General features: G+C 45.3%; 1 protein-coding gene and 1 long non-coding RNA gene across 6 annotated transcripts in view; one reads left to right on the top strand and one right to left on the bottom strand.

Moving 5' to 3' along the window:
• ARID1A (AT-rich interaction domain 1A) overlaps positions 1 to 24878 on the top strand; it is a 68428-nt gene that overhangs the window by 28716 nt on the left and 14834 nt on the right. For 3 of the 5 annotated variants that reach the window (XM_070458983.1, XM_070458981.1, XM_070458982.1), the window contains exons 5-8: positions 22236 to 22476; positions 22745 to 22837; positions 23392 to 23559; positions 24338 to 24650. In XM_070458983.1, coding sequence (XP_070315084.1) covers positions 22236 to 22476; positions 22745 to 22837; positions 23392 to 23559; positions 24338 to 24650 — 815 coding nt within the window. The remainder of the gene's footprint in view (positions 1 to 22235; positions 22477 to 22744; positions 22838 to 23391; positions 23560 to 24337; positions 24651 to 24878) is intronic. The other 2 variants (XM_020909187.2, XM_070458984.1) reach the window with 1 other exon arrangement.
• On the bottom strand, positions 6838 to 11233 carry LOC110147598 (uncharacterized). The gene is made up of 2 exons (XR_002316925.2): positions 11050 to 11233; positions 6838 to 7012 (listed from the first exon to the last, which is right to left on the bottom strand). It is a non-coding gene; the product is annotated as an uncharacterized lncRNA (long non-coding RNA).

Genomic DNA, 24878 nt, shown 5'->3' on the forward strand with positions numbered 1-24878 from the left:
AAGGAACTATACTCGATACTCAAAGGCAGGCACACCAACTGTTTAATAGTAGGCTGGTCCCGGGAGCATTTACCCTTGGTCTTAGCTCTGTCACGACATGTTGGCAAGTCCCTCAGTCTGGGCACAGGATTAAAATGGACTGTCCTGAGAAGATTGTCGGTAGCAAACCTTTCCTTACAAATCTGGCTTCAGTTAGGAAATGGAAATTCAGCCACAGGTAAGAATAAGATTCTTTTGAAATTCTTATTCTACTTGGATTTGAAGCTTGTCTCTTCCCTTACTCTGACTTGTAAGAAAATGGTTTTCTGGATATTTAAGGTAGGAGATGGAAACTCACTTTATCATGAAGGCCCCATGGCTTCCCCTGAAGATCTCTAAGCCGTAACCTTGGGAGGACAAGGTCTGTGGCGTCCCTCACCACCTGTAATTCAGGCATCCGAGGCCAGGATGAATTGCCATTGTCAGCTAGGACTTCTAAGACTGTTGACTATTTCAGCTGAGGGATTGGGGGAGGAAGTGTCTGAATAAGGCAGTCACTCTTGTTCCCTTCTCATTGATGTCTGTTGCAATCCTGTTCTGCATCCTGAACTTCACTGGAATGTGCTTTTTAATCTGATTCAGTCAGAACTGTATAACCACTCCCTCATCACCTATCATCTGTGGCTAAATCCGGGTGAGGTAGTACTGCAGCAAGAACTCAAATCGGTAGATTTCTGCCCATGCTGTAAGTTGCGCCTCATCAGAAAGTTTCTGCTTATTTCTGGTGACATTTTGGTTGAACTGCATCTGGTAGTTTTTAGTACTGAGAAACCTAGCATACAAACACGTTGTCTGTTAAGGCTTGAGAACCTTACACTGTTGAATCCAAGAGCTTGATTTGACCTACTGAAGCGAAGACACCAGTAGCCCGTAGCCTCTTGGACCCAGGAGAAAGTTGTTCCTGGGTAGCCCATCACAAGGAGCATTCCCAAGTTCAGGCCTCTGCCCTGGGCTCATCCAAACAGGTCGTCTGTTCTGTAGTAGTAGAATCTCCACGTGGGAGGTGAACTGGCTGGGTTATTGGCATCTTATTTGTTGAATTGCTTTTTATCCTTCTGCTACTTAGACAAAGAAACAAAAGGTGGTTTATTCTTTGAAATTTATTCTGGTTTGATGCCAGATTTGCCTAGCCAGGCTGGGGAAATAGTCACATCTGAAGAAAGGAGAAGGCGGGATTTCCTGCAAGGAGCCCGCGCCTATCTCAAGCAGCTGTGTTAAGGGGTCCCTGGGTTCGCCATGTAGCCCTCCACTCGGCTCGTGTTTGTGCTCGACTCCAGAGCAGATGCTCTGCTGACTGCAGGGCAGCCCCTTCAGTTTCGCACATCCCTCTTTCCACTCAGCACCCTTCCAGCTTAACCCTAGAGGCGTTATGATTGTGACCCTTGATTGAAAGACTCAGTATGGTTTCTGATCCTGATTATTACAAAAATTAGATTTTGAGGAGTTTTTGCTCAGCTATTTTTTTTGTTTTGTTTTTTGTTTGTTTTTTGGCTCAGCTATTAACGCCAAACCATTTAGTTACTATTATCCTTTATTCCTCTATTTAAAACCTCTCAATTACTTTTGATTAATTTAAGAAGAAAATCCAAAATCCTTAATATTACCACCTCCCCAGCTCTCCACCTCTTTCTGATTTAAGTCTGGAGTGAGACCTGAGAATTTGCATTTAATAACAAATTCTTGAGGCTGCTGATGCTGCTAGACCAAGAATGGCACTCTGAGAACCTTTGTGTGTGTGCTTAGTCACTCAGCCGTGTCCAACACTTTGCGACCCCCATGGACTGTAGCCTGCCAGACTTCTCTGTTTAAGGGGATTCTCCCAAGCAAGAATACTGGAGTGGGTTGCCTTGCCCACCTCCAAGGGATCTTCCCAACCCAGGGATCGAACCCAGGTCTCCTGCATTACAGGCGGATTCTTTACTGTCTGAGCCCCAGGGAAGACCCTGAGAACCTCTGCTTCATCCTTTTTGCTTTCTGCCTTCTCTCAGTTTCTATAGGGCCCCATGCCTTTTCTGCTTCCAGCTCTTGCGCACAGTCTTCGCTTTGCCTAAGGTACTTTTCCTTCTGACTTTTTTTTTTTATATTTCAGGCTACATCTTCAGAATCATTTCCTCAGAAAACCCCTTAAGCTTCAAAATTCAGCTTAAATGATTTCTATGTTGCCTTCACTGACTAAAGGCAGATTTTATTTTTACTTTTTAAAAAGCCTGCAATATAAAGTAATTAATTAGCCTCCAACTAATAAAAATAAATGGAAAAAAAAAAAATAAAAAGCCTGCAATATTTAAGATGTATGAAAAGGTATAAAGAATAATGAGGTTCCTGGGCCAAGCCTTGCTGCCACAGGTAAAAGCACCTTATATATCCATTAGGATCACTACCCCATCCTTGTGCCCAGAGAAGCATTATGCTGAATCTGAGGGTTTTTTGCTCCATGTTGCTAGAGCATTTTGCTAATACCTCTGGGTTGTTGGGTCTTTCCCACTAGATAGAAAGCTCCTGGAGGGCAGGCATTGTCTTACTGTCTTCTGTTCCCCCAAACTGTGTCTCATTATACCCGAGACCAGTGGTTCTCTACATTGCCTTCATGTTAGAATTACCTGGGGAGCACATGATTTTTAAAACCAATGGCCAGGGTTCACAGAATTCTGATTTGTTTGGTATGGGGTAAGGCTTGGGCTTTGGCATACTAGAAGCTATGCTGGGTGATTCTGGTTTACAGCCCTGGTAGAGATGCTCTCTAGTCCAAACTATGTCAGGTTCCTTTACTACGATATACCGTCTTAGCACCCATGCTTCTTGTCAGTGCTCGTGTCAAGGGTAATTTCTATTACTTATTTCAAGCTCACTGCGGGTCAGACTTGCTCTGTCTTGCTCATTGCTGTTCTAGTGCTTGTCGTAGAATAGGTTCCAACTGATTGAATAGGTACACCTGAGCAGATTCATTGCTCATCCAAAAAGTGTATGACTGACAGGGTACAACTTGACCATATTGCCAAATTGTTGTTTTCCCTGCTAGTGCAGGACAGTTATTACAGGCTGTTACAGGACCACCCAAACTTCATTTTAGAGGATGAATTAATTTATTTGTGCTTCCTGACAGTGGCCTTAAGAAGAAGTGGGATTAGGATTTGTCATTATCTTGTAAAATAGTCTCATTTCACCTTATGTTAAGAAGGTTCTTAGGACTTCCATGCTGTAGTCCAGGGGTCTAGAATCCACACTTCCATTGCAGGGGGCACAGGTTCAGTTGCTGGTCAGGGAAACTAAGATCCCACATGCCACACAGTGCAGCTCACACCCCCCCCACCCCCCCACCCCCCAAAAAAAAGTTCTTGTAAGTGATAAGTGAGCAAATCTCTTGGTGTTTCATTAAGTTTTTCGTTTTCTTTATTTGGGGGCGAAATCTGTAAGGGACTCATCTGAAAATTGGTTTCTGACTTTTGATTATAGTCATTTCTGAGAATGACTTGGAATAGTTGCATCTTGAAAAGCATCTATTTAAGTGATTCATTCAAGTGTATGTGGTTTCCTTAAGAGTAATGATGGCTTCCTGAGTTTTTCTTACTGAGGCACATTTGTAAATTTACATGTTAGTCTTGCAAGTGTACCTGGAATAGAGTTTCCATTCAGTGGTGCAAAATGGATATGGGATTAAAAGCTTTGATTTGGGGAAGTTAACTGTATTACTGCTTCTCAAACTTAGGCATGCATTAGGAATCTTCTGGAGATTAATTAAAACACAGATTACTGACATCCACCGAGAGAGATTGATTCAGTAGTTGTCAGGTAGAACCCAAGAATTTGCATTTCTGACAAGCTCTCAGGTGGTGCTGTGGTTCTTAAGACCATACTTGAATAGCAGTGAGCTTTGGTCATCCTTTGAAAAGGGAAGAAAAAACTACTGGACTGGGAAGCCACAGTGGCAACTTGGGTAATAGTGGTGACTTATGCTATCGTTTGGCTCTTGATGATCTGGAGGGAAGACTGGGTTGAAAATGGGTGAAGGAAGAGAGACCTGGGAGAGACAGACTGCCTGCAGCTGGGACCCCTGCAGTTTATTCCTGGCTTTAGGGCACCTCTTGCGTTGCCAGCTCCACCCTGGGAACTCTTCACTCTCTGGCACTCATCACTGGATCTCTTGTCCTTCCTCATTTCCTTTCTGTCGGTCTCCCATTATCTCTCACCTGGTGACAGAGTCCTGAGCTGTTTCTTTTCCTTCCAAGTCCATCTTCAACTTAATCACCAGGGTTGATCATCTTAAAAAAATAAAACTTCACAAGTTACACTACCTCTGACTACTTGATTCCTATAGGTCTAAGCTCAAGTGTGACATACAGATTTCTTTGTGATCTGGAGGATTGAGGATATTTCAAAAAGAAAAGTAGGTAAACTCCCTGTCTCTGGAGTAAATTCTGGCACCCCATTTGCTCTGGTTTTTGTATAGAAGGCCTAGACGCATCAGGCAAGGGTTGAACTCCAGTACTTCTGAGGTAACCTGAACTCTCAGGTGGGTGGTTCTGACTGTGATTCGGTTGTAACCCTCAGGGACCATTTATGTCTAAAGAGTAGAGTGGGAGGGAGATTTAAGAGGGAGGGGACGTGTGCACACCTGCGGTTAATTGATGTTGGTGTATGAAAGAGACCAATATTGTAAAATAATCATCAATCAATTAAAAATAAACATAAACAAAATCGTAGAGGGGAGACATCATAGCAGAAGTTTAATTAAAATGAACTAGATACGGATGTCTTGGGTGGGATGGAAAGGAAAAGTGCTGGGCTGAGGCTTGGTGAGGGTGGGGTGCAGTGTGGATGACTTCTGGGGGGCTGGTCAGAATCAGGCTTCCTGAGGTGGGCAGGAACAGGAAGGAAAGCTAGATCACAGGGGCTGGAGCCCTGGTAGGATAAGTAAGCCACTTGGATCTGATCTCATAGGCCTGCAGATACTTAATTAGGGCAATAACATGATGAAGCTAATGTTTTAAGAAAAATAATCCACTGGTGTGTAGTATGGTTTGGAAAGGGGGTAGTCTGCAAGCAAGGAGATGAGTTAAACTATTGAAATAATTCTAGCATTCGGTGGAGTTCTACTCCTCAGCTTCATTTACATAGCTACCTAGTCTTAGTTGTGAGGTGCTCAGGAAAGAATCTATAGAACTGGGAATAAGTGGATTCTACTGGCTGGAAAACTTAACAATCTTGATATACCAGGTTTGGGGAGGGTGGGGCTCTCATTGACAGAAATAGAAGGTTAATAGGAAAACTCGCCTTTGAGAAGTTAAGTTCCATATAGTGAGATACCTAAAAACGAATGCTTCATTGCTAGTTGGAATTTAGGAGGCTGAAACTTGGGTAAGAGCTGAGTTTGGATCGAGTTTGAGAGTTGTCTGCATAGTGGTTAATAGTTAAACCTCCCAGGCCATGCAGCATGGAGCGAGGAGTCAGATGGAGCACTAGACTGTGCTTGGGGCCACTGAGTAGAAGTGACCATCACGTAACTGGAAAGGTTGGAGGGGGCCCAGGGTTGGGTCATATTTCTGGAAGCCAGGGAAAGGGACAAAGATGGTCTGCATCTAATGTGTTTTCAAGGAATGTAAAGTTGAATTTGTCATGAAGCAGTTTATTGGGGGCCTTCTAAGGTAGGGAGAGGCCCTGACTTCTGAGGCTGGAGGGAAGGAAATGAGTAAGGGAAGGATATAAAGGTGAAGAGAACTTTTGAAAGGCATGTTAGGCGGAGTCAGCTGAATCGGCCCAAATTCCTCAGCTTCATCTCAAGACCCATATATGTATAAAGCAGATAGGGCACAAAATGGTGAAGTTGGCGCCGAAATGTTCAGTTCTGTCACTCAGTCGTGACTGACTCTTTGCGACCCCACGGACTGCAGCATGCCAGGCTTCCCTGTCCATCACCAACTCCTGGAGCTTGCTCAAACTCACGTCCATCAGTCAGTTATGCCATTCAACCATCTCATCCTCTGTCATCCCCTTCTCCTCCTGTCTTCAATCTTTCCCAGCATCCGGGTCTTTTCAGATGAGTCAGTTCTTCACATCAGGTGACCAAAGTATTGGAGCTTCAGCTACAGCATCTGTCCTTCCAATGAATATTCAGGACTGATTTCCTTTAGGATTGACTGGCTTGATTTCCTCGAAGTCCAAGGGACTCTCAAGAGTCTTCTCCAACACCACAGTTCAAAGTGAAGAGGAACTAAAGAGCCTCTTGATGAAAGTGAAAGAGGAGAGTGAAATTGAAGGCTTAAAACTCAACATTCAGAAAACTAAGATCATACCATCCGGTCCCATCACTTCATGGCAAATAGATGTGGAAACAGTGTCAGACTTTATTTTCTTGGGCTCCAAAATCACTGCAGATGGTGACTGCAGCTATGAAATTAAAAGACGCTTGCTCCTTGGAAGAAAAGCTATGACAAACCTAGATAACATGTTAAAAAGCAGAGATATTACTTTGCTGACAAAGGTCCATATAGTCAGAGCTATGGTTTTTCCAGTAGTCATGCATGGATGTGAGAGTTGGACCATAAAGAAAGCTGAGTGTTGAAGAATTGATACTTTTGAGCTGTGGTGTTAAAGAAGACCTTAGACAGCCAGAGTGTTAGGAAGATATAAAGAGGCACATCCTCCAGGAGTTAAACAAGAGAAGAGAATCAAGGGCACTGGGTTAGCTTAAAAGGGACACTATATCCTTGATTGAAAAAGTCTTATTAGGCTGCTCTTGAAGATCTAGACCATACTTGCTTCCTCTGTTTGGACAGAAGTGAAAGCTGTTGATGCCAGGAGTGAGGTGAATAGAAATAGGATTTTTAATGTCTGTTAAATTATCGAAAGATAGTATTTGATAGCTTGAGTTTCCAAGCCCCCCCTTTACATTTCTACTTAACAAGAGAGTACCTAGTCACACTCCGGCTTTACTACTGTGATGTTCTCAAATCTTGAGAGCTTGGGTTATAGTGATCTGGAAAGAGAAAATGGAAAGGAACTCTTACAGAATCTGAATCTTAAAGGGTAGGAGTGAGGCCAGGAAAGGATCCTCAGTCATAGTGAATCCTCCTGGAAGGGCAGGAATTGAAATGTACTAAGTTTAATAATCACTTCTATTTTACATGGGAAACTAAGGGTTGGAGTTAGAGTTTGAATCCAGTTTTCTCTGATATTTCAGGTGAAATATTCCCTTAGCATCCCACCCAGGAGAGGAAAGGCATGGACAATCTGATTCTCTCTTAATATTTAGCCAAAAGCCTCAACCCTTTGTCATTTTTCATTTACTAGAGTTGTCCTAAGAGGAGGAGTGTAAATGGATATCCATTTCACTTTCTTTCCCCAGACCTCCCTGTGATGGAAGCATAGACGAGTTGTGAACTGAAGGGACGGGAGGAAGGTGGTTAAATCTATAGGTCAGGCCAGCTGGAGGGGCTCCCCAAGCAAGGCATCAGCTCCAACAGTGAAAAGTTGACGAGAATGGTTCTTTGGTTCCCTTGTGTTGTATGGAGCAAGCCCTGTTCTGTGCCTTTTTTTTCTTAAACAGTGTCCTGATTAATGGTGAAACTTAAATCAGTCAGATCCTTGTTGCTGAGGAAAATGTGGTCCATTATCAAGCAGCACAGACACTACCTGGGAGCTTGTGAGAAATGCAGATTCTTGGGCCCTATACCAGCTTTATTGAATCCAACACTGTTAACAAGGTCTTCAGGTGATTCATGTGTCTTATGGTTCTGGAGCAAGGAAGAGTTGGACCCTGAAAGCTGAGTAAACTTTGCAAATGAAATATCTTGCCAGAGACTGTGTGTGTGTGTATGCACGCATGCGTGCGTGTCTGCATGCGCACACATGCAAGTGTGCTCAGTCTTGTCCGACTTTGTGACCCCATGGACTGTAGCCCACCAGTCTCCTCTAGTAAATGTTACATGTCTAGTAAAGTAGTTGTTTTGTTTGTGCTCTGGAAGCACCTGTACCTACAGCCCAGAACTTGCTATGGGGCCATCCAGAGCTCCCAGCATGCCTCTGCAACCTCATCTCTGGCCATTCAGGGGTGCCTTTAAGCTCCTCACAACTCCTTGTCCTCACAAAGCCATTGTCCTTTGGCTTAAGGTGTGTGTGTCATCTCTGTTCCTCCTCCCCCTCCCCCACCTTTTTTTTTTTTTTTTTAATGCCCAGCAAAATTCTACTTTGGCTTCAAAACCTAGCTGTGAAATACCTTCTCTGGGACTTCTTCCCATTTGCTTCATGCTGGTGTAGCATTATGCTGGTACTTCTGCTTGAGCATTCAGACCTGTGTCTGATACCTGTGTTAGGCAAATCTTAGTCAACCTTTGTTGACTAGGTTCTTACTACGTGCCTGAGCTTGGGGACCTGCTTTTCATTGTCTAGGTTTATTGGTGAGAGGTAGGAGAGGTGACAGAAATTCTCTAAAGGCTTAATAAACTGGAATGTTTGAAGGATTTAAGTTTTACACTATGTTCTCTTTTGTCATATTTCATGGTAAAAGAACGCAGGACCAACAGTTTTTGCCTAGGTTTTTGATGGCTTATTTTTTTAAGGGATAACAGAAATGTCACTAGCAATTTTGGTACCCAGAGAAGCTGAGCCATTCTGAGGTCGGTGACCTGTTTTCTTTATATCTGACTGTATCTGTGCTCGGTCCCCTTGAATTGTAACCCAGGTGCTCTTACAGAGTCTCAGAAAGGAAATCCCCACCCCCTCTGTCACATCTGCCCAGAGTGCTCAGAGCAGCATGTACCCTGCGCAGGCAGCCATCCCTCCTCTAGAGCGCCGGTGCTCTGGCGGGACCAGCCAGTCTGTTTCTCCGTCTCAGTCACGCTGCTGCGGCGCCTCTGGGGCTGGTGCCGCCTGCAGCAGATACTCTATGCTTGTTCCTGGGCCCGCTTCCTGTTTCTATTCTCGGTGCTGGCGGCTCAGCTCTGCTTCCTGCCTGTGTGTCTCACACAGATTCCTCTTGCTGGAACCTTTGTTTTCTTCAGAAAACTTCATTCTGAAAACTCGCTGAGCTTTACCTCTAGTGTGATGGCTCCTGGGTTTAGTTAGCATCACTGAAGACTGGTGGGAAATGCCCCATCACACCAAGCATGCCACTCGGATTTGACCTTGTTTTTTTCAGTTTGTCCCCACTCCTGCTACAGGAAGCTGGTGGTTTGTTACTTCAACCAGAAATTGGTATAAGAAGATAAACTAGGATCTTGTATGGGCCAAATGTGTCTTTGGTCATTAGCTGTGCAGGGCCGTGCCCTGGTTCTTTACCCCCTGGATTATGTAAACATATTTCCTGCTTCTGAGGAAGACAGTTGATACCCTCTCCAGCTCAAGCCCAGAGAATACTTATTTGGGGTTGGGCAGGTAATGCTACCCTCGGCAGAGTAAAAGCCTGCAGAGAATGTAGGGATGGAAAGGAAAGCGTGTGCTGACTCAACCTTCCATCTTCTGTGAGCCATTCAACTCCCCCCAGAGCTTAGAGTGGGAGGGAGAAAGTACAGGAAGATGGTAAAAAGGGAAGAAGTGAAGGAAGTTGTCCTGGACAAATGTATTTTAAAGTTCTAGGCTTCCCCATCTTGCCCGTTTTTCCTCAGAAGACTCTGACTTAGGGAATATGCTTTGTGAATAATTTCTTTCTTCTTCACAACTACTTCTTCTTCATGTCATCTGACAAAATTGTGTCAGTGGTTTCTACACGGAACCTAGGCCATACTAAACCCTAGGTAGTTTAATAGAGAAGGATTTAATATAGCAAATAAGGCTTGAAGATTGGTCGAAGGGCTGAGGGAGCATGTCTCTAGGCTTGTCCTCCAGGAATCGGGATCTAGACCTAGATTTGACCCACCAAGGGAACTGCTTGTGAGCCACTCTCAGTGTGAGTGCTCTGTCTGCTATCCAGGGATTGGTAAACTGAAATCCAGCAGCCGCAGCTGCAGCCACCAGAACGAGCACCCAGTTAACTGGAAGATGAAACCAAAATGCTCCTGTAGAAACAAGTGAAGGAGACAGAAGTATGGTCATTGCCATACTTTGATCTAATCTTGAGTCTGATTCTAATTAGCAGAACCTGAATTATAGCCAAGAGCATCTGCAGGGAGATTCTGGGAAATGTAGTTTTTAGCTTTTTTACCTCTGCAGTTAGGAAAAGAGTAGCATGGAGGCAGCATGAGCTACTCCGCAGAAAATTCACCACACTCACACAAATACCACCATCCCCCTCACCCCACACTTTACATATATGAGAACCTAAGGCCCAGAAAGGGTAAAGGACTTGCCCAGGGTCATTCAGTAACTGAGAACATGGGCTTCCCTGACTTCTAGCCCATTGCTTTTACTGTTAGGACCAACTCCTATAAAGGATCTGCAAAGAGCTCCTTTAAGAGAAGGAAGAATGCCATATTAAAAAGACAGACTTTGTCTTCCATATTTTCTTCTCTTTGGAGAAAGGGAAGGAGGTGGGATGGAGAGATGTGAGATTGAGACTTCTAGGCAAAGGTAATGATACTATAGCTTCTGGGTCTGGATCTGCTCCCCAGGAAGATGTAGGAAGCATTTATTCTGGAAGGAAGAAACCTCAAAAGCTAGAATTTCTTGAATTTCCCGAGTCAACATATGGATGAACTCAGTTGCCTTAGTGATAAGTGGCTTTCCTCCATCTTTACCTCCTCTTCCCCTTCTCTCCTGTCGGTGCTTTTACAACCTTCTGCAAAGCTGTCTGGGAGATGACCTCAGTGAGGTACATGCTCTGGTTCTGCCATTGTCCTCCTTCAAGAAGACCAACCAGAATCCAAAAGCTAGCCCCTAGGTGTGGGACTGCCAAGCTGTGTCTTGTCTTTCTGGGGGAGAGGGTGAGAAGCAGCGGAGGGTGAGGGGTATCTTGGGCTTTTTGAACAAAGTTCCCTTAGCAATGCTGTCTTTACAGAAACCACTAGGACCCCTCTGCAGCAGAGTAAGAATCTGGGCCCAGAGGGGAGGGCCCAGAGGTGTGGAGCTGTGTTAACATACCTGATAAGTCAAGCATAGAATCAGCTCTGTTGTCTTTTTCGCATATTTCTAAGATGTTTGGTGTTCTATCTGAAAGCTGTTATGAAAGTGGTATGTGATCTAGTGCTGTTTCTCTGGGGACCACTGCTTGATCTCTTGTTCCGTCTACTTCTGTGGCCAGAACCTATTCCTCCTCCACACCTGCTGTCAGCATAGAATTGTCTGGTATTGTGACATAATCTCTGATTGCCCTGAGGCGGAGCTCACCCCCAAGCTGTTAGCTTGCTTCCCATTTGACTTTTCCCAAGGGAACTAAGAAGCCTTGCCTTGTTGAAGGTGGGAACTGGGCGTTGAAGGTTTAAGCTGACAGCATATCTGTCCCTTCCTGAAGGCCAGCTTTGATGTGGGAAGAATATTGAATGTTGTTTACTGAGATCAGACAAGGTAATTTCCTGATAGTTGGGGGAAAGGTAGGAGAGAAATTGAGTTCCAAATAGATTCAGAGAATCTGTATTCAGAGGAACTGTTATCAAGAATATTTATCGTTCCCTCCTCCCCCTCCTTTGTCTTCTACCTTTAGGACTTGACTATGTCTTTCCCTGTATATAGAGTTGGTTTTTTTGGTTTTAAAGGCCTTCAGGGTTGATGGCTGTCTTTTCTGGTTTAAGATTCTATCCATTTCCCACTCAGATTTGTTTGTTCCGCTCCCTCCCTCTAAATCTTTGGATTTTATCTAGATCTGTAGGTCATGGTAGGGAAGACCACTGGCAGATACACATCTAGAGCTTTAAATATCAAACCGAGGAGGCCATCCAGCCCCCCAGACCTTTGTCTGCGCTGAGTTCAGCACAGTGCCAACCTCACCTTCCCCACTGGTGCACGTCACATCCTCCTTGCTTTCTGGTTGCTGTATTTCTGAGGAGCAGCCAGGTGAGGTGGAAGCTTAAGGCAGTACCCCTCCCCCTTACATTTCTCAGACCCAGAATTCTACTGTGTTTTCTGTTATTTTCCTCTCCCCCTTTTCCTAGTCTCCTTGCTCAAGTTCAAGGATCCAAGCTGATGACCAGGAAGGAACACGGTCTGTGTGGTTGGCCTGCAGGACTTGGAGAAAGTAGGGGAGTTCTTCACTTCTTTGCCTTCTCCAGCTTTACACAGTGCTCTTTTCCTGCTGGGATTAGAATAGCCCTTTTCCATAAATATGCACCGGCCTTGACTGCTGTAACTCAGACCCAGCTCTGCCCTAGTTTTTTTTTTTTTTTTTTTTTTTTCAAATTTGAGTCTTAGCTAGTGACCCTTAGAACACGCTGTACACTTTCGGCCAAGAGGTGGTTTTTGACTAAAGGAGACATTCTCTATCCTGGCCCAAGTGAAAAACCCTAGGAGGGGGAGGGATGTGTGTCAAAAGACTGGTCAGATAGTAACATGGGTAATTGTACAGACCTGGTGGGGTCTGTGACAAACCAGAAAACAGGGTTTCAATCCATCAGCGCTCTCTGGGAGTTCCAGGATCTGTTTTCACAAGTTGGGAACCTGTATTTTTTTATGTAGAACGTCTGCATCTTTAGAAAGGTCTCTGTGGGGATGTTGGGCAGTGGATTAAAAGGCTTTCTGGGGTCTGTGGGTTGGCCCAGGCAGCGTCTTGTGGGTTGCCCATGTAGCTTTGGTTCCCTTGAACTGGTGTTTATAATTTTTCTGGGGGTGGGGGTGTGTGTGGGGAGCACCATCTCTCTCGCCAACTCACATTGTGTTTGGTGTTTGTTTTATTGGTTTGGGGAGGGGCCAGTGCAGGGAGATGTTGAGCAGAAACACTCAATGTGATTCAGCCTCCAGCTGAGCAGATCTGTGGGAGCAGAGCATCGACCCCTGGAAAATCAATGGCTTCTGCAGTGGCCGAGCTGCCGTTTGAAGGGGTGCCCACTGTAGGAATGCCGGCAGCCGGCACTCTCTCCTCTCCCCTCTTCTCACCTCAGCTGCGCCCTCAGCCTTCACTCAAAGGGTCAGATCTCCCTCAAGAGATTCTGCTGAGGTAGATTAGGACAGCGGGTTCTTGTGTCTTTGTAATTAGATGGAAATTTCTCCAGTGACACAGAGCCCTGCCTCCTAACAGCCTCTTCTCCAGACGTTCTTCCCTGCAGTGCAATTCTGTCAAGAGTTCTTAGCAGATGGCCAAGGTCCTCTCAGCGTCGCGCCTCTCAGTTTTAGTCAGGAAAGTCCGTTCCCTTGATGACAACACCAAGAGTCTCTTCTTCAACTGTGGAGGTCTAGAGAGAAGGTACAGTGCTGGGGTGAGGGAGGGACTGTTAAAGAAGAGAGAGAGACTAGTAGAGATTGGACCTAAAGAGGATACTTTTGAGTAATATTTATCAAGCATTTTATCTTTTGTGGGCCTGGCATTAATAGTAACATTGGAGGATCTCATCCCATGGGCTAGTGAGCAAAGGGGCAGATTTAGCACAGTGCCTCCAGTCCTGAACTTTGGTTCTGGAGGATCTTGAAGGGACTCTGGGTTTTGTCTGTGGAGGGAGAGGGGATCAGGAAAGTTATACTGTGGTGTGGAGGCTTTGCCCCCATGAAGCTGTTCTCATCTTTGAAGTTCCCAAGGCAGAAAACATTTTTAGTCTATAGTCGCTGCACTGATAGTACGACTTCACGCAACTGGTCTTCCCACCCGGTTCTCTTTGAAAGCTGGGAAGTGGGCCACCCGGTGCTGTTAAGGGCGGTCTGTCGCCCCATTGTTGGAGCACGGCTGTGGGCAGGGGGTTGGAGCTTGCTTGGCTCATGCCCCTGGAAAGGAGCTTTCCCATGATGGGGGTTGGAGCTCCTCAGCAAGACCCAATGGTCCTGCAGTTTGGAAGGGTGGCTACAGGGCTAGATGAGGAAGAAAGTGTGAGGGTTTGAAATTATCCGAGATGAGGCCACTTGGAGGCCAGGAATGTGTTGACTTCTCTCTGAGCCCCACCCCTGCGCCTGATAGTAGGACTGGGGTGCAGGGACACAGGCAGAGACCACATCCCTGCTTCCATGGGACTTCTGCCTGTCTCCCCAGATTCAAAGTCATTCTCTCCCCCTCTCCATCCATTAAGTACCGTTCTAAGGACCCAGAGGTGAGGAGAAGTACTGTACCTTTAGTTTAGAAAAAGTAGGCTTAAATTAAGAAAGTTATAGGTGAAAGGGCTGACTTGAAATAACCACGAAAGAAAGTTTAGTAAGGAAGAGAGGCTAGGAAAGAAAGGGACACATAGCGTGGTAGACTTGTGGAGTTGAATTATCTAGTTTTGCTCTTTCCTTCTGCAGAAGAATTAAGGGATGCCTAGTGAGGTTAGCTTCTCAGAGTCGTGTAGCTAACCAACCAGCATGTCTGGAGACAGGCTGTGCCTCACGTTGTGTGGAGCATGGAGCCCAGCCTTTGATGGTGGCAAGCTTCCTCCTTATGGTGGGAAGTGTGCAAGCTTTGGAGTCAGAAATAACGGGTTTAAACCCAGTTCTCCTGTTTAATAGATTTCTCTCCTTGGGCAAATCATTTAACTTCTGAGCTTCTTGCTTCTTTGCTAAAATGGACATGATCCCTACCTCAGAAGATGATGTGAGAATGAAGTGTGAGACAGCCGTGTCCCCTTGGGTTGAACACCTGAGACCCACGTGTTCATGTCAGTTCTGAGTCCCTTCAAGAGGGAGATATGAAGAATCTTGCTTTACTCCTCTTTCTAACATTCTTTGAATTTGGAGATTTGGTCTCCTAGAGCTTTCTTTATGAAATTCAACACATACCTGTATGGGATTTCCTCTTGAAGGTGGGTGGGCCCTGAAAAGCGTCCTGGAGACGAGAAGAGTCTGACCTTTCTCTATTGTGCATTCCCCACCAGGCAGCCAGAAGGTACCGAGAAGAAATCATTCATTGTCCACAGAGCAATAACCTGTAGAAAAAGGGAAGAGGGAGTTTGGTGAGGGTTTTTTTGGAAACTTGGGGTGGGGGGTTAAGAAATAAGAGTTCTCTGAGCTTTTCCCAGAGCGGTTTCTGCTTTTCCACACAGTGAACGCAGTCCAGGCAGGAGATGGTGCATGGCTCCAAACTGTAGGACAGTGCTAGGCTCCTTGTCTTTTCTTTCTTCTTCCTTGAAGTGTGAAAGTCTCTCAGTCGTGTCCGACTCTTTGTGACCCCATGGGCTATACAGTCCATGGAATTCTCCAGGCCAGAATAGTGGAGTGGGTAGCCCTCCCCTTCTCCAGGGGATCTTCCCAACCCAGGGTTTGAACCCTGGTCTCCCACATTGTAGGCAGATTCTTTACCAGTTGAGCCACAAGGGAAGCCTGCTTCTTCCTCAGCGCCTGCTTAAACCCTGACTGCGGAGTAAGAGGCAGCCTCTTCTGTGTGTTGATTCGTTCCTGGCATTTCAGCCAGCAATGCTCTCTAGGGAGGGTTGGCATTTAATCTCTTGGACGAAGACCACTCATTGGAACAACAGAGCAGCAGTCATGTAATTCTGGAGTCCCTTCTAGTCTGGGTGGTTCAGATCACCCATCTTTCCATTTAGCAAAGACTGAAGGAAAGAGAATTATTGTACTGAATATTTGGGGTGGGGGAGGTGTTTAATAGAGGTAGTCTCTTCTTCCTCTGATCCCTGACAAATAAATGTTGCTTTAAAGAAGGTTTTATGAAAAATCAGGCCTCCCCAAAACTTATTTGCCTTAAGTCATTCCTAAGTAATTCAGTTTGTCTTTTCCTTGAAGTTTGTCAAAACTATTGCCTCCTTTCCTCCCACTTGCCCTTCATCCAAGGTTAAGTTTCCCAGCCTCTCTGTGTTCTTTAGGATTTCCTCCCATTCTCCAGCCTGGGAGCAGCCTCCCACCGTGGCTGTGGATCCGTTAGGCTAGGCTGACAGAGTGCAAGTGCAGATTTGGTCTCTTCAGTCTGTGCATTTGGACTTTTCTCGTCCGGGACTTGTCATTTAAGTGAGTATGGCTGAGTTGTGAAGTTCCTACCACATACACACGCACACCATGCTTGCACGTGCACACACACACACATTTACTACAAGTGTGTGTGTAGGATTTACCTGGGGTGGATGACTTCCCTGCCAGTAGTCAGCACAGCTTGGCAAAAGCTCTTCACAAGTGAAAGAATATGAGAACTCCATCTGGGGGGTTAACAAAAGCTCCATTTCTCAAGGATTCTGCCAAATTTCTGAGAAAACCCTGAACTGAACATTGCCATGCAACTTCCTTATCGATATTGTTTAATGTGTTCAGCAAAATGAACTGATGTCATCTTTGTGAGTCTCTGTTGGGAGATTGTTTAACCCCCTTCTGTAACCCTGATGTGGTATCTTTCTGCTTGAAAATGTACTCAATCAGGCAGCCAATTCATGTTAGAACTCGCAGCTCCTCCCGCGAGAGCACTAGCAAACCCCCGCCCCACACCCCCGATGAGGTATGGGCTGTGTGATTTCAGGCATGGTTTTGTTGTGGTGTGAAGAGGAGGTGTTAGCTGCTGAGTTCTGTTTGTCAGCAGAGCCTGACAAACCCATGCTGGCACTCGCTGGGGCTGGGCAACCAATCACAGCTGGAACACTTATCGTCATGGAATCCCTATGGGCTTCCTCTATCAGGTCACATCCCAAAATAACATTGGGCAGTATTTCAAGTGAAGAAACGAAGGCTTTCGGGGCTGTAGCCAGCCTGGAGTGTGAGATTCTGTGTGAAATAGTTGGACCTGCTCCAGCGCTTTTGATCTGCATGGTAGATGAGCAATAAAATGCATGAAACACGTTGGAAACACGTGAGGAAATTCTCCCTGGCCCTGCTGCTTCCTTGGAACTGGCAGGGCACTGAGTGGGTTGATCCTCACCTCCTGTCTCTCAGCAGGATTGTGCTTGGAGGAAAGCAGAGCTGGGAAAAGAGATCTTTCCATTTACAGGGCGTTGCTGTAGTTTTTTCAGCAGTCCTCCTAGGAGTCACCTGTTGAGTGGACTTGGGAGAACTGGGAACCAGAGTCCTGAAATGCTAAAAGGTAGCCCCACCAGAAAGAGTGAACAGGGGCTTGGATTGTTTGGACTTTGTGTGCTAAGTGTTGTAGAAAGTCGAACTCAGGCACATTGAAGTCTGACTCAACAACCAGACATCCGGCTTTCTGTGGAACAAAAGACCTGAAAAACTGGCTTTTTGTAGGGTAGAAAGCAGAGGTGTGTCCTGTGCAATAACAGGACATGGAGTTTAGAGCAGTGTCCATGTAGATGGAGCGGGGAGACCTCTTTTGGAGTCTTCCGCCTTTACCTCTCCCTCTCATTTCCCAATAAAAACTCTTCCTGTGATTAGCTGGGACTGATGGGTGTGTCTGACATCTTATACCGCCGCGTGTTGTTGTGTCTCTTATTCCAGGGTCCTGCTGCTGGTATTGCACTTTCCATATGGCCCTGACCATGTGGTGCCAGTAGTTTCTTGCAAATGCCCCAGGGGCATCACAGACTCAGATCTGTCCAGTCATCTTGTCGTTTTAAGTGACAGAACTGAAGCCTAGCTTGTTGCTAGCTTGCTCAAGGTCACAACTGATAACTACCAAGAGCTTTAGTCTCCTAATTCAAGGTTATGATGCTTTTTCCTCAGTCTTTATGGTATCACAGCATAATGGAGAGAGAGAGAACACAGACTTTGGAGTTTAGCAGATCTGGGTTCAGAATCTTAATTTCTGTCACTTACTTGGTGGGTGGCTCGGGCATATAACCTAGTCTCTCGGAGCATCAACTTACTCCTTTTTAACATATTAGTGGTAGTAGTACCTACATCTGAGAATTGTGGAAAATAAGGAACTCCATAGCATGGCTCAGATGGTAAAGAATCTGCCTGCAATGCAGGAGACCCGAGTTTGATCCCTGGATGGGGAAGATCCCCTGGAGAAGGGAATGGCCGCCCACTACAATATTCTTGCCTGGAGAATTCCATGGACAGAGGACCCTGGTGGGCTACAGTCAGTGGCCTCACAAAGAGTCAGACATGACTGAGCGACTAACACTTCCACTTCCATAAAATGTTCGAAGCATCATAGATGCTCAAATGATCGTTAGTATTGATATAAATGCTCAGTTTTTCCTGTGCTAACATTCTAGTTCTTTTTTCCTCTTAATTTATTTGTTCTGGTTGCACTGGGCCTTTGTTACTGTGCGTGGGCTTTCTCTGGCTGCGGGGTGCGGGCTTATTGCAGTGACGTCTCTTGCTGCCGAGCACGGGCTGAGTAGCTGTGGCGTACGGACTCAGTTGCTCCCCAGCACGTGGAATCTTCCCAGACCAGGGAGGGAACCCATGTCTCCTGTGTCGGCAGGCAGATTCTTATCCCTATGCCACCAGGGAAGTTCAACGTTCTGATTCTTAAAAAATTTCTTTTTCTAATCAACTCCTCCCCTGACCAGTTGCTCTCTGATGAAAAGAGTAGTTTTGAGGGACTGGCCTCATACCAATCAAATGAGAGAGATAAGAAGATTAATGCTGATTCTTTCCCTACTGTTATTCTCTGCCCAGGCATTCCAGTCCACGTGGGCTGTTGTTGACAAGTGGTTTATTTAGTACTTTTTCTCCAGAGGAGCCTCAGGGCACTTTACCAAAACTGACAGCTCTCCTCAGAGTGCCTCTGTGAAGGAAGCCGCCACATTGCCACCACGGGCCTCTAGGCCCCTGGGATCCCTCAGCTGGACTAGGACATTCGCCTGTGTGTCTCTGGAGAACCTGATTTATAACACACTCTGTAACTGAAGGAGCATTTGCAGGATTTACTCTGACCTTGTAGCAGTGGTTGGTGAGCTGGTAGGGTTTTTTCCTTTTATTTTTGTTTATTGAGATACAATTGACTTACAACATAATATTAGTTTCAGATGTATAACATAATGATTCAGTATATGCATATATTGCAAAATGAGTACTGCAACAAGTCTAGTTAACATCAGCTGTAAAGTTTACAGGAGCTTCCTGGTGGCTCAGACAGTAAAGAATCTGCCTGTAGTGCCGGAGACCCAGGTTCAATCCATGGGTTGGGAAGATCCTCTGGAGAAGGGAATGGCTACTCATTCCAGTATTCTTGCCTGGAAAATTTTGTGGACTGAAGAGCTGTAGTCCATGGGATCACAAAGACTCGGACACAACTGAGGGACTAACATAGTTGCAGAATTTTTTTTCTTGTGATGAGAACTTTTGAAAGACGTCACATACACAGTTTTATTAACTCTAGTCGCCATGCTGTACATCACACCCCCTTGGCTTGTTTATTTTATAACTGGAAGTTTGTACTGTTGACTCCCTTCTCATTTCTCCTTCCCCCTCTGGCAGCCAACCAATGTGAGCTGGCTATGTTTTGTTTTAGATTCCACATGGAAGTAATATCATATGGTACTTAGCTTTCTCTGACTTTTTTCACTTAGCATAATGCCCCCAAGGTCCATCCATGTTGTCACAGATGGCAAGATTTCATTCTTTTTTATGACTGAGTATTCCTGTGTGTGTGTACACACCACATTTTCTTCTTCATTCATCTGTCAGTGGGGTTAGGTTGCTTTCATGCTTTGGCTATTGGAAGTAATGTTGCAGTGAACATGGTGGTATATGTATCTTTTCAAGTTGTTGCTTTGGTTTACTTAGGGTGAATATCCAGAGTGAAATAGCTGGATCACTTGGTAGTTCTTTTTTTTGTTTTTTTCATTTTTTGAGGAACCTCCGTACCGTTTTCTATAGTGGCTGTACCAGTTTATATTCCCACCAGCAGTGCATAAGGGTTCCCTTTTTTCCACATCCTTGCCAGTATGGGTTTCTTTCTACTTTTTGTCACTAGCCATCCTAATAGATGTCAGGCTCATTATGGTTTTGAATTGCATTTCCCTGATAATTAGTGATGTTGAACATCCTTTATTTTTTTTCCCCTCCTCAGTTCCTCGGAAGGTCTCCAAGGATTCCACCAAATGGAATTGGGTGCCTCTATTGAAAGCGGCCAGAAGAGAGCAGAGGGGGACTTGAGTTTACTTGTAGTATCTGAGCTATTTTTACCATGAAAATGTTCACGTTTTACTTGTTTAATTAAAGACATGTTTAAAACAATTTTTCAAGGCCATTTGAAGAGTTCTTATCTTATGGCTGGACCATTGATTCTTGTTCTGTTCCAAAATACGCTGATTTCTTTTTTCTCTAAGCAAGTAGCTCTTATTACTAGAAGCTGGTGGTTTGGTAAGGAATGGAGACAGTAGGAAGGAATGCGAGGGAAGCTCAAGGTCCCTAAAACAGAGCATTGGGCTGTGGTTTCTGTTATAGACCAGGGCTTAACAAGTGGCTTTCGAGGCCTTTTCTGGCTGACACAGTTGGCTCCTCTTGTCATCTTGCTGCCACTTTGGGTTTACCCTTCTTGGTTCAGAAGCCAGGTGTCCTGGGACAGCTCAGCCCTCGAGGTGGAAGGAATCCTCTGTTGGGATGAACCCAAGGCTCTTTAGAACTCCAGGTGCTTTAGTCCTTTGAGAAGAAAGAGGCCCTTTGGTGTTACCTGGAGTAGGGCTTCTTGAGTTCTCTTCCATGCTGGGACTAATTCTAATTGCATTTTTAAAGCATGCTATGGTATACTGGGTCTGCTTATAGGAAAGCTAGCATTTTCTGAAATCTCAGCTAGCTCTGAGAGCTGAACACAGACACAGATGTACATCTACCTGCCTGCCTTGCCTTCAAGGCAAGCTTTGTTCCCACAAAACTCAGCAGAAATACTCCCAACCTAGTGAAGTAACCAATTGGTTTGCAAAAGGTCCAACCAACCTGGACACTTGGGGAGAGCTTAAGAGGTACTCTTTGATCTCCAGTGTTATTGTCTGACTCTAGGGTCAGAATCCACTCGAACTCATCTTTCCAAGGTGAGCTTCTTGTGGGAATAGGAATAGACTCAAATCAGGCCATTTTGGATTTTTTTCCTCTTCAGATGTGTCTCTTTAAGAGAACTCTTTTCTTAACCATTTGAGTCTTAGGATTTTTCCCAGACCTGAGCCTGTTCCCAAAGCTTTCATCCTTTCTTCAAGGTATAGTTAGTTCCCACCTTGAAGTTAATGTATGATGTTGAGCCTGTGGTGTTGCCAGAGAGTGAAATTGGGGCTGGGATGCATTTCCTGGGGTGAATATCTTCCTTTTTTTTTTTTTTTTTCTTTTTTGGCTGGGCCACATGGCATGCAGGATCTTGGTTCCGTGACCAGGGATCAAACCCAAGCCCCCTTCAATGGAAGTGTGGAATCTTAACCATTGAACTGCTGGGGAAGTCCCTCTTTTTTTTTTTTTTTTTTTTCTTTTTCTGAGTATTTTTTCATATTGAGGTCCTAATAGCTAACCTTGGGGTTTACTGATGTAGCGTGAACTTTTTTTTTAAAGTGAACTCTTTAGTTTAATTCAAGACACAGTCCCTAAGCACACCCCCCAAATAAACACCAAGTTCTCATTGAAACATAAAACTAAAAAAAAAAAACTTAATTTGTTCAGTTGGCAAACATTTGTTCATCCCTGTTATTGGCCAGGTGTTAGGAATGTAATCCCAGGCCGCCTTGGCAGTTAAGGAATTGTCTGTGTAATATATCCTTTTCTTACCTCCTACCCCTTATGTTTTAAAGTATGGCAACTTGGAGTGAGTTCTTGGTAAATGTAGGTTATAATAATCTGATGCAGAGGGGATCTGTGAATGTTGCCCAAACTTGTTAACATTTTCTTATAGCTCCTGGTGCCATGCTGGCAGTGTTGTAAGTTTCCCCATTGGAAGAGAACTGAAGGCTCACTCAAAGAGCTGCTCTCTTATGACTATAGAAGTTGGGGCTGGGAAAGAAGATGAAAGTACTCCTGCTTCTGGTAGATAGACCAGGGGTCAGCAAACAATCGCTTGTGGGCTAGCTACTTGTTTTTATAAATAATATTTTGTTAGGGCACAATCACATCCATTTGTTTACGAATTGTCTGTGACTACTTTTACACTCTGATGGCCTGAGTTGAACAGTTGTGACACGGACTGTATGGGCTGCAGAGTCTGAACTATTTTGTAACTAGCCTTTAATAGAGAGTTTGCTGTATGTAAGCTCTAGTGTCATGAGTACATAAATGTGTGCCGTGTATTTACTTTGGGCTGTTTAAGGAAAATGTTAATCATGTAGTAGGATTGTTGAACAAAGAATCTTTCTGCCTCAAAATTGCTAATCCATATCCTTGTGTATATGTTCCAGGATCTGTCTGGTTCAATAGATGATCTCCCCATGGGGACAGAAGGAGCTCTGAGCCCTGGAGTGAGCACATCAGGGATTTCCAGCAGCCAAGGGGAGCAGAGTAATCCAGCTCAGTCTCCTTTCTCTCCCCACACCTCCCCTCACCTGCCTGGTATCCGAGGCCCCTCCCCGTCCCCAGTTGGCTCTCCTGCCAGTGTTGCTCAGTCTCGCTCAGGACCACTCTCGCCTGCTGCAGTGCCAGGTACCTCCAAGTGCTGACCTTTGGGGAGAGGGAAAGAGGACTGCTGTGTCCCCTGCATGATATCAGGGAGTCCCAGCCTTCCACTGGCTGAGAGGGTCCCTTCAGCCTTTGAAGAAAGGAGACTGGAGCCCCTTTGCCAGATCCTCCGGTGTATGTGATCCTGGGAGGTTCTTGGCCTTCCCAGAAGCCATTTGCACTTCGAACTTAACCTGCTGACGAGGATTTCCAGGTTTAGCCATGACTGGCTTACTTCTTTCTCTCTCTGGAGCAGGCAACCAGATGCCACCTCGGCCACCCAGTGGCCAGTCGGACAGCATCATGCATCCTTCTATGAACCAATCAAGCATTGCCCAAGATCGAGGTGAGAGCCTGGGCTTCAGGGGAGAGGGGTGGAGGGCAGAGGTGGACGTTTGATCGATTATCTCTGGAACAACTTTTGGAGAACTTTATGACCGTGAAGCTTAAAACAATCTCAGCAGCAGGTTGTGAAGTTAGGATGGGCTTGGCCATCTTGGTGGCTCCAGAATTACGTTCCTCCACAGCTATTTTTTGTTGGTCATGTGTTTTGATGGATTACCCCTCCACTGTGCCTGATTTGGTCAGCAAATACTAAATACTCAGCATCAAATCTTTACCCTGTAAATCCTACAGCGTTTTTCAGGGATTTGGGGCAGGGGTCATTGCTTTTTTTTTTTTCCCCCAAACCTCCATTTAGTAGAGACAGTTGGCATGCCCTGGGTTAATGACTATGTCACTTTTGAGGGCGCCTAAAAGAGCACATAATTATACAGCAAATAAGAGATTTCTTGTAAGTATTTGCTAAAGAAAATGTAGATGGTGAAGTTGTAGGATAAGGGAGAGCATTCGTTCCCATGGTGCTGAGGTAATAACTATGTGGACACTACCCACAAACAGGTTACATGCAGAGGAACCCCCAGATGCCCCAGTACAGTTCCCCTCAGCCCGGGTCAGCCTTATCTCCACGTCAGCCTTCCGGAGGACAGATGCACACAGGCATGGGCTCCTACCAGCAGAACTCCATGGGGAGCTATGGTCCCCAGGGGAGTCAGTACGGCCCACAGGGTGAGTATACTACCCAGGTAGGAGTACATGGGGGTGAGACTAGAAAAGAGTTCCTTGTTTGATATGCTGCTGTCTGGGTTATAGGAGTAGAACTACATTTGCCTTAAATCCACCCAGGCCAGGCCTTAAAGTAGAGCAGGACTGCCATCATGGGAAAGTCCTTGAATCTCTCTGAGCCTGTTTCATCTGTAAAATGGGATAAGGTAATTTAGCCCAAGACAGAGCACAGACACCTAGTGAGTGGTAATTATTGGTTATTTTTATTTTTTAGTAAATTAGTCCCAATAGAATAGATCTTTGCTCAAAATCAGCCCTAGATGGATCTCAAGCTGAATTTCATAGACAAAGCATGGAAGATGAGTGTGTAGAAAGGGAGGAATTCCGGGAGTTGAAGGACCTGGCTAGCAGCATAGCCAGCCTTGCCCTGTACTGTGCTGTCTTTATTTTATTATTTTTTTTTCCATTTATTTTTATTAGTTGGAGGCTAATTACTTTACATCATTACAGTAGTTTTTGTTTGTGCTGTCTTTAAGATGAGGGGCAACTGAGGCCTGGCTTTATACACTCCTGCCACACCCTCCTTACTTTTTTTTTTAAATGGACTATGAGGTTTTGTTGTTGTTTTTTTTAAGAGACCATGAAATTGGTCTCTTTCCAGACCAAATATTGAATGATTCCCGTTGTTTATGTCTTTAGAATTTTAGAGTTGAGTGTTATTAAGTGAGTTGCCAGTGAGTCACTAACCAGGTCTCTGTATCTTCTCTCCTTCCCCTCCTAGGAGGCTACCCCAGGCAGCCAAACTATAATGCCTTGCCCAATGCTAACTACCCCAGTGCAGGCATGGCTGGAAGCATGAACCCTATGGGTGCTGGAGGTCAGATGCATGGGCAGCCTGGCATCCCACCTTATGGCACACTCCCTCCCGGGAGGATGAGTCACGCCTCCATGGGCAACCGGCCTTATGGCCCTAACATGGCCAATATGCCACCTCAGGTTGGGTCGGGGATGTGTCCCCCTCCCGGGGGCATGAACCGGAAAAGTCAAGAAACTGCTGTCGCCATGCATGTTGCTGCCAACTCTATCCAAAACAGGTAAGACCTGGGAAGTGAAGAGGGAGGATAGCAGTGCAAGGAAAGCATTTCATCTAATTGTGAGGCCAGCATTTAATCTAATTGCAGAGTCGTTTAGATCATTGAGATACTTCTGGACCTAAACCATGTTATCTTGGTAAATAGGCATTTTATTGAGAGCGCTTTAGAAAACCGGGTTTCTTTACATTGAAAAAGACAGCAAAAGTGCTGACTTGTAAGCATCTTAGA

The sequence above is a fragment of the Odocoileus virginianus genome, chromosome 30, assembly GCF_023699985.2.
Source record: "Odocoileus virginianus isolate 20LAN1187 ecotype Illinois chromosome 30, Ovbor_1.2, whole genome shotgun sequence".
In the NCBI taxonomy this organism is placed as follows: Eukaryota; Metazoa; Chordata; class Mammalia; order Artiodactyla; family Cervidae; genus Odocoileus; species Odocoileus virginianus.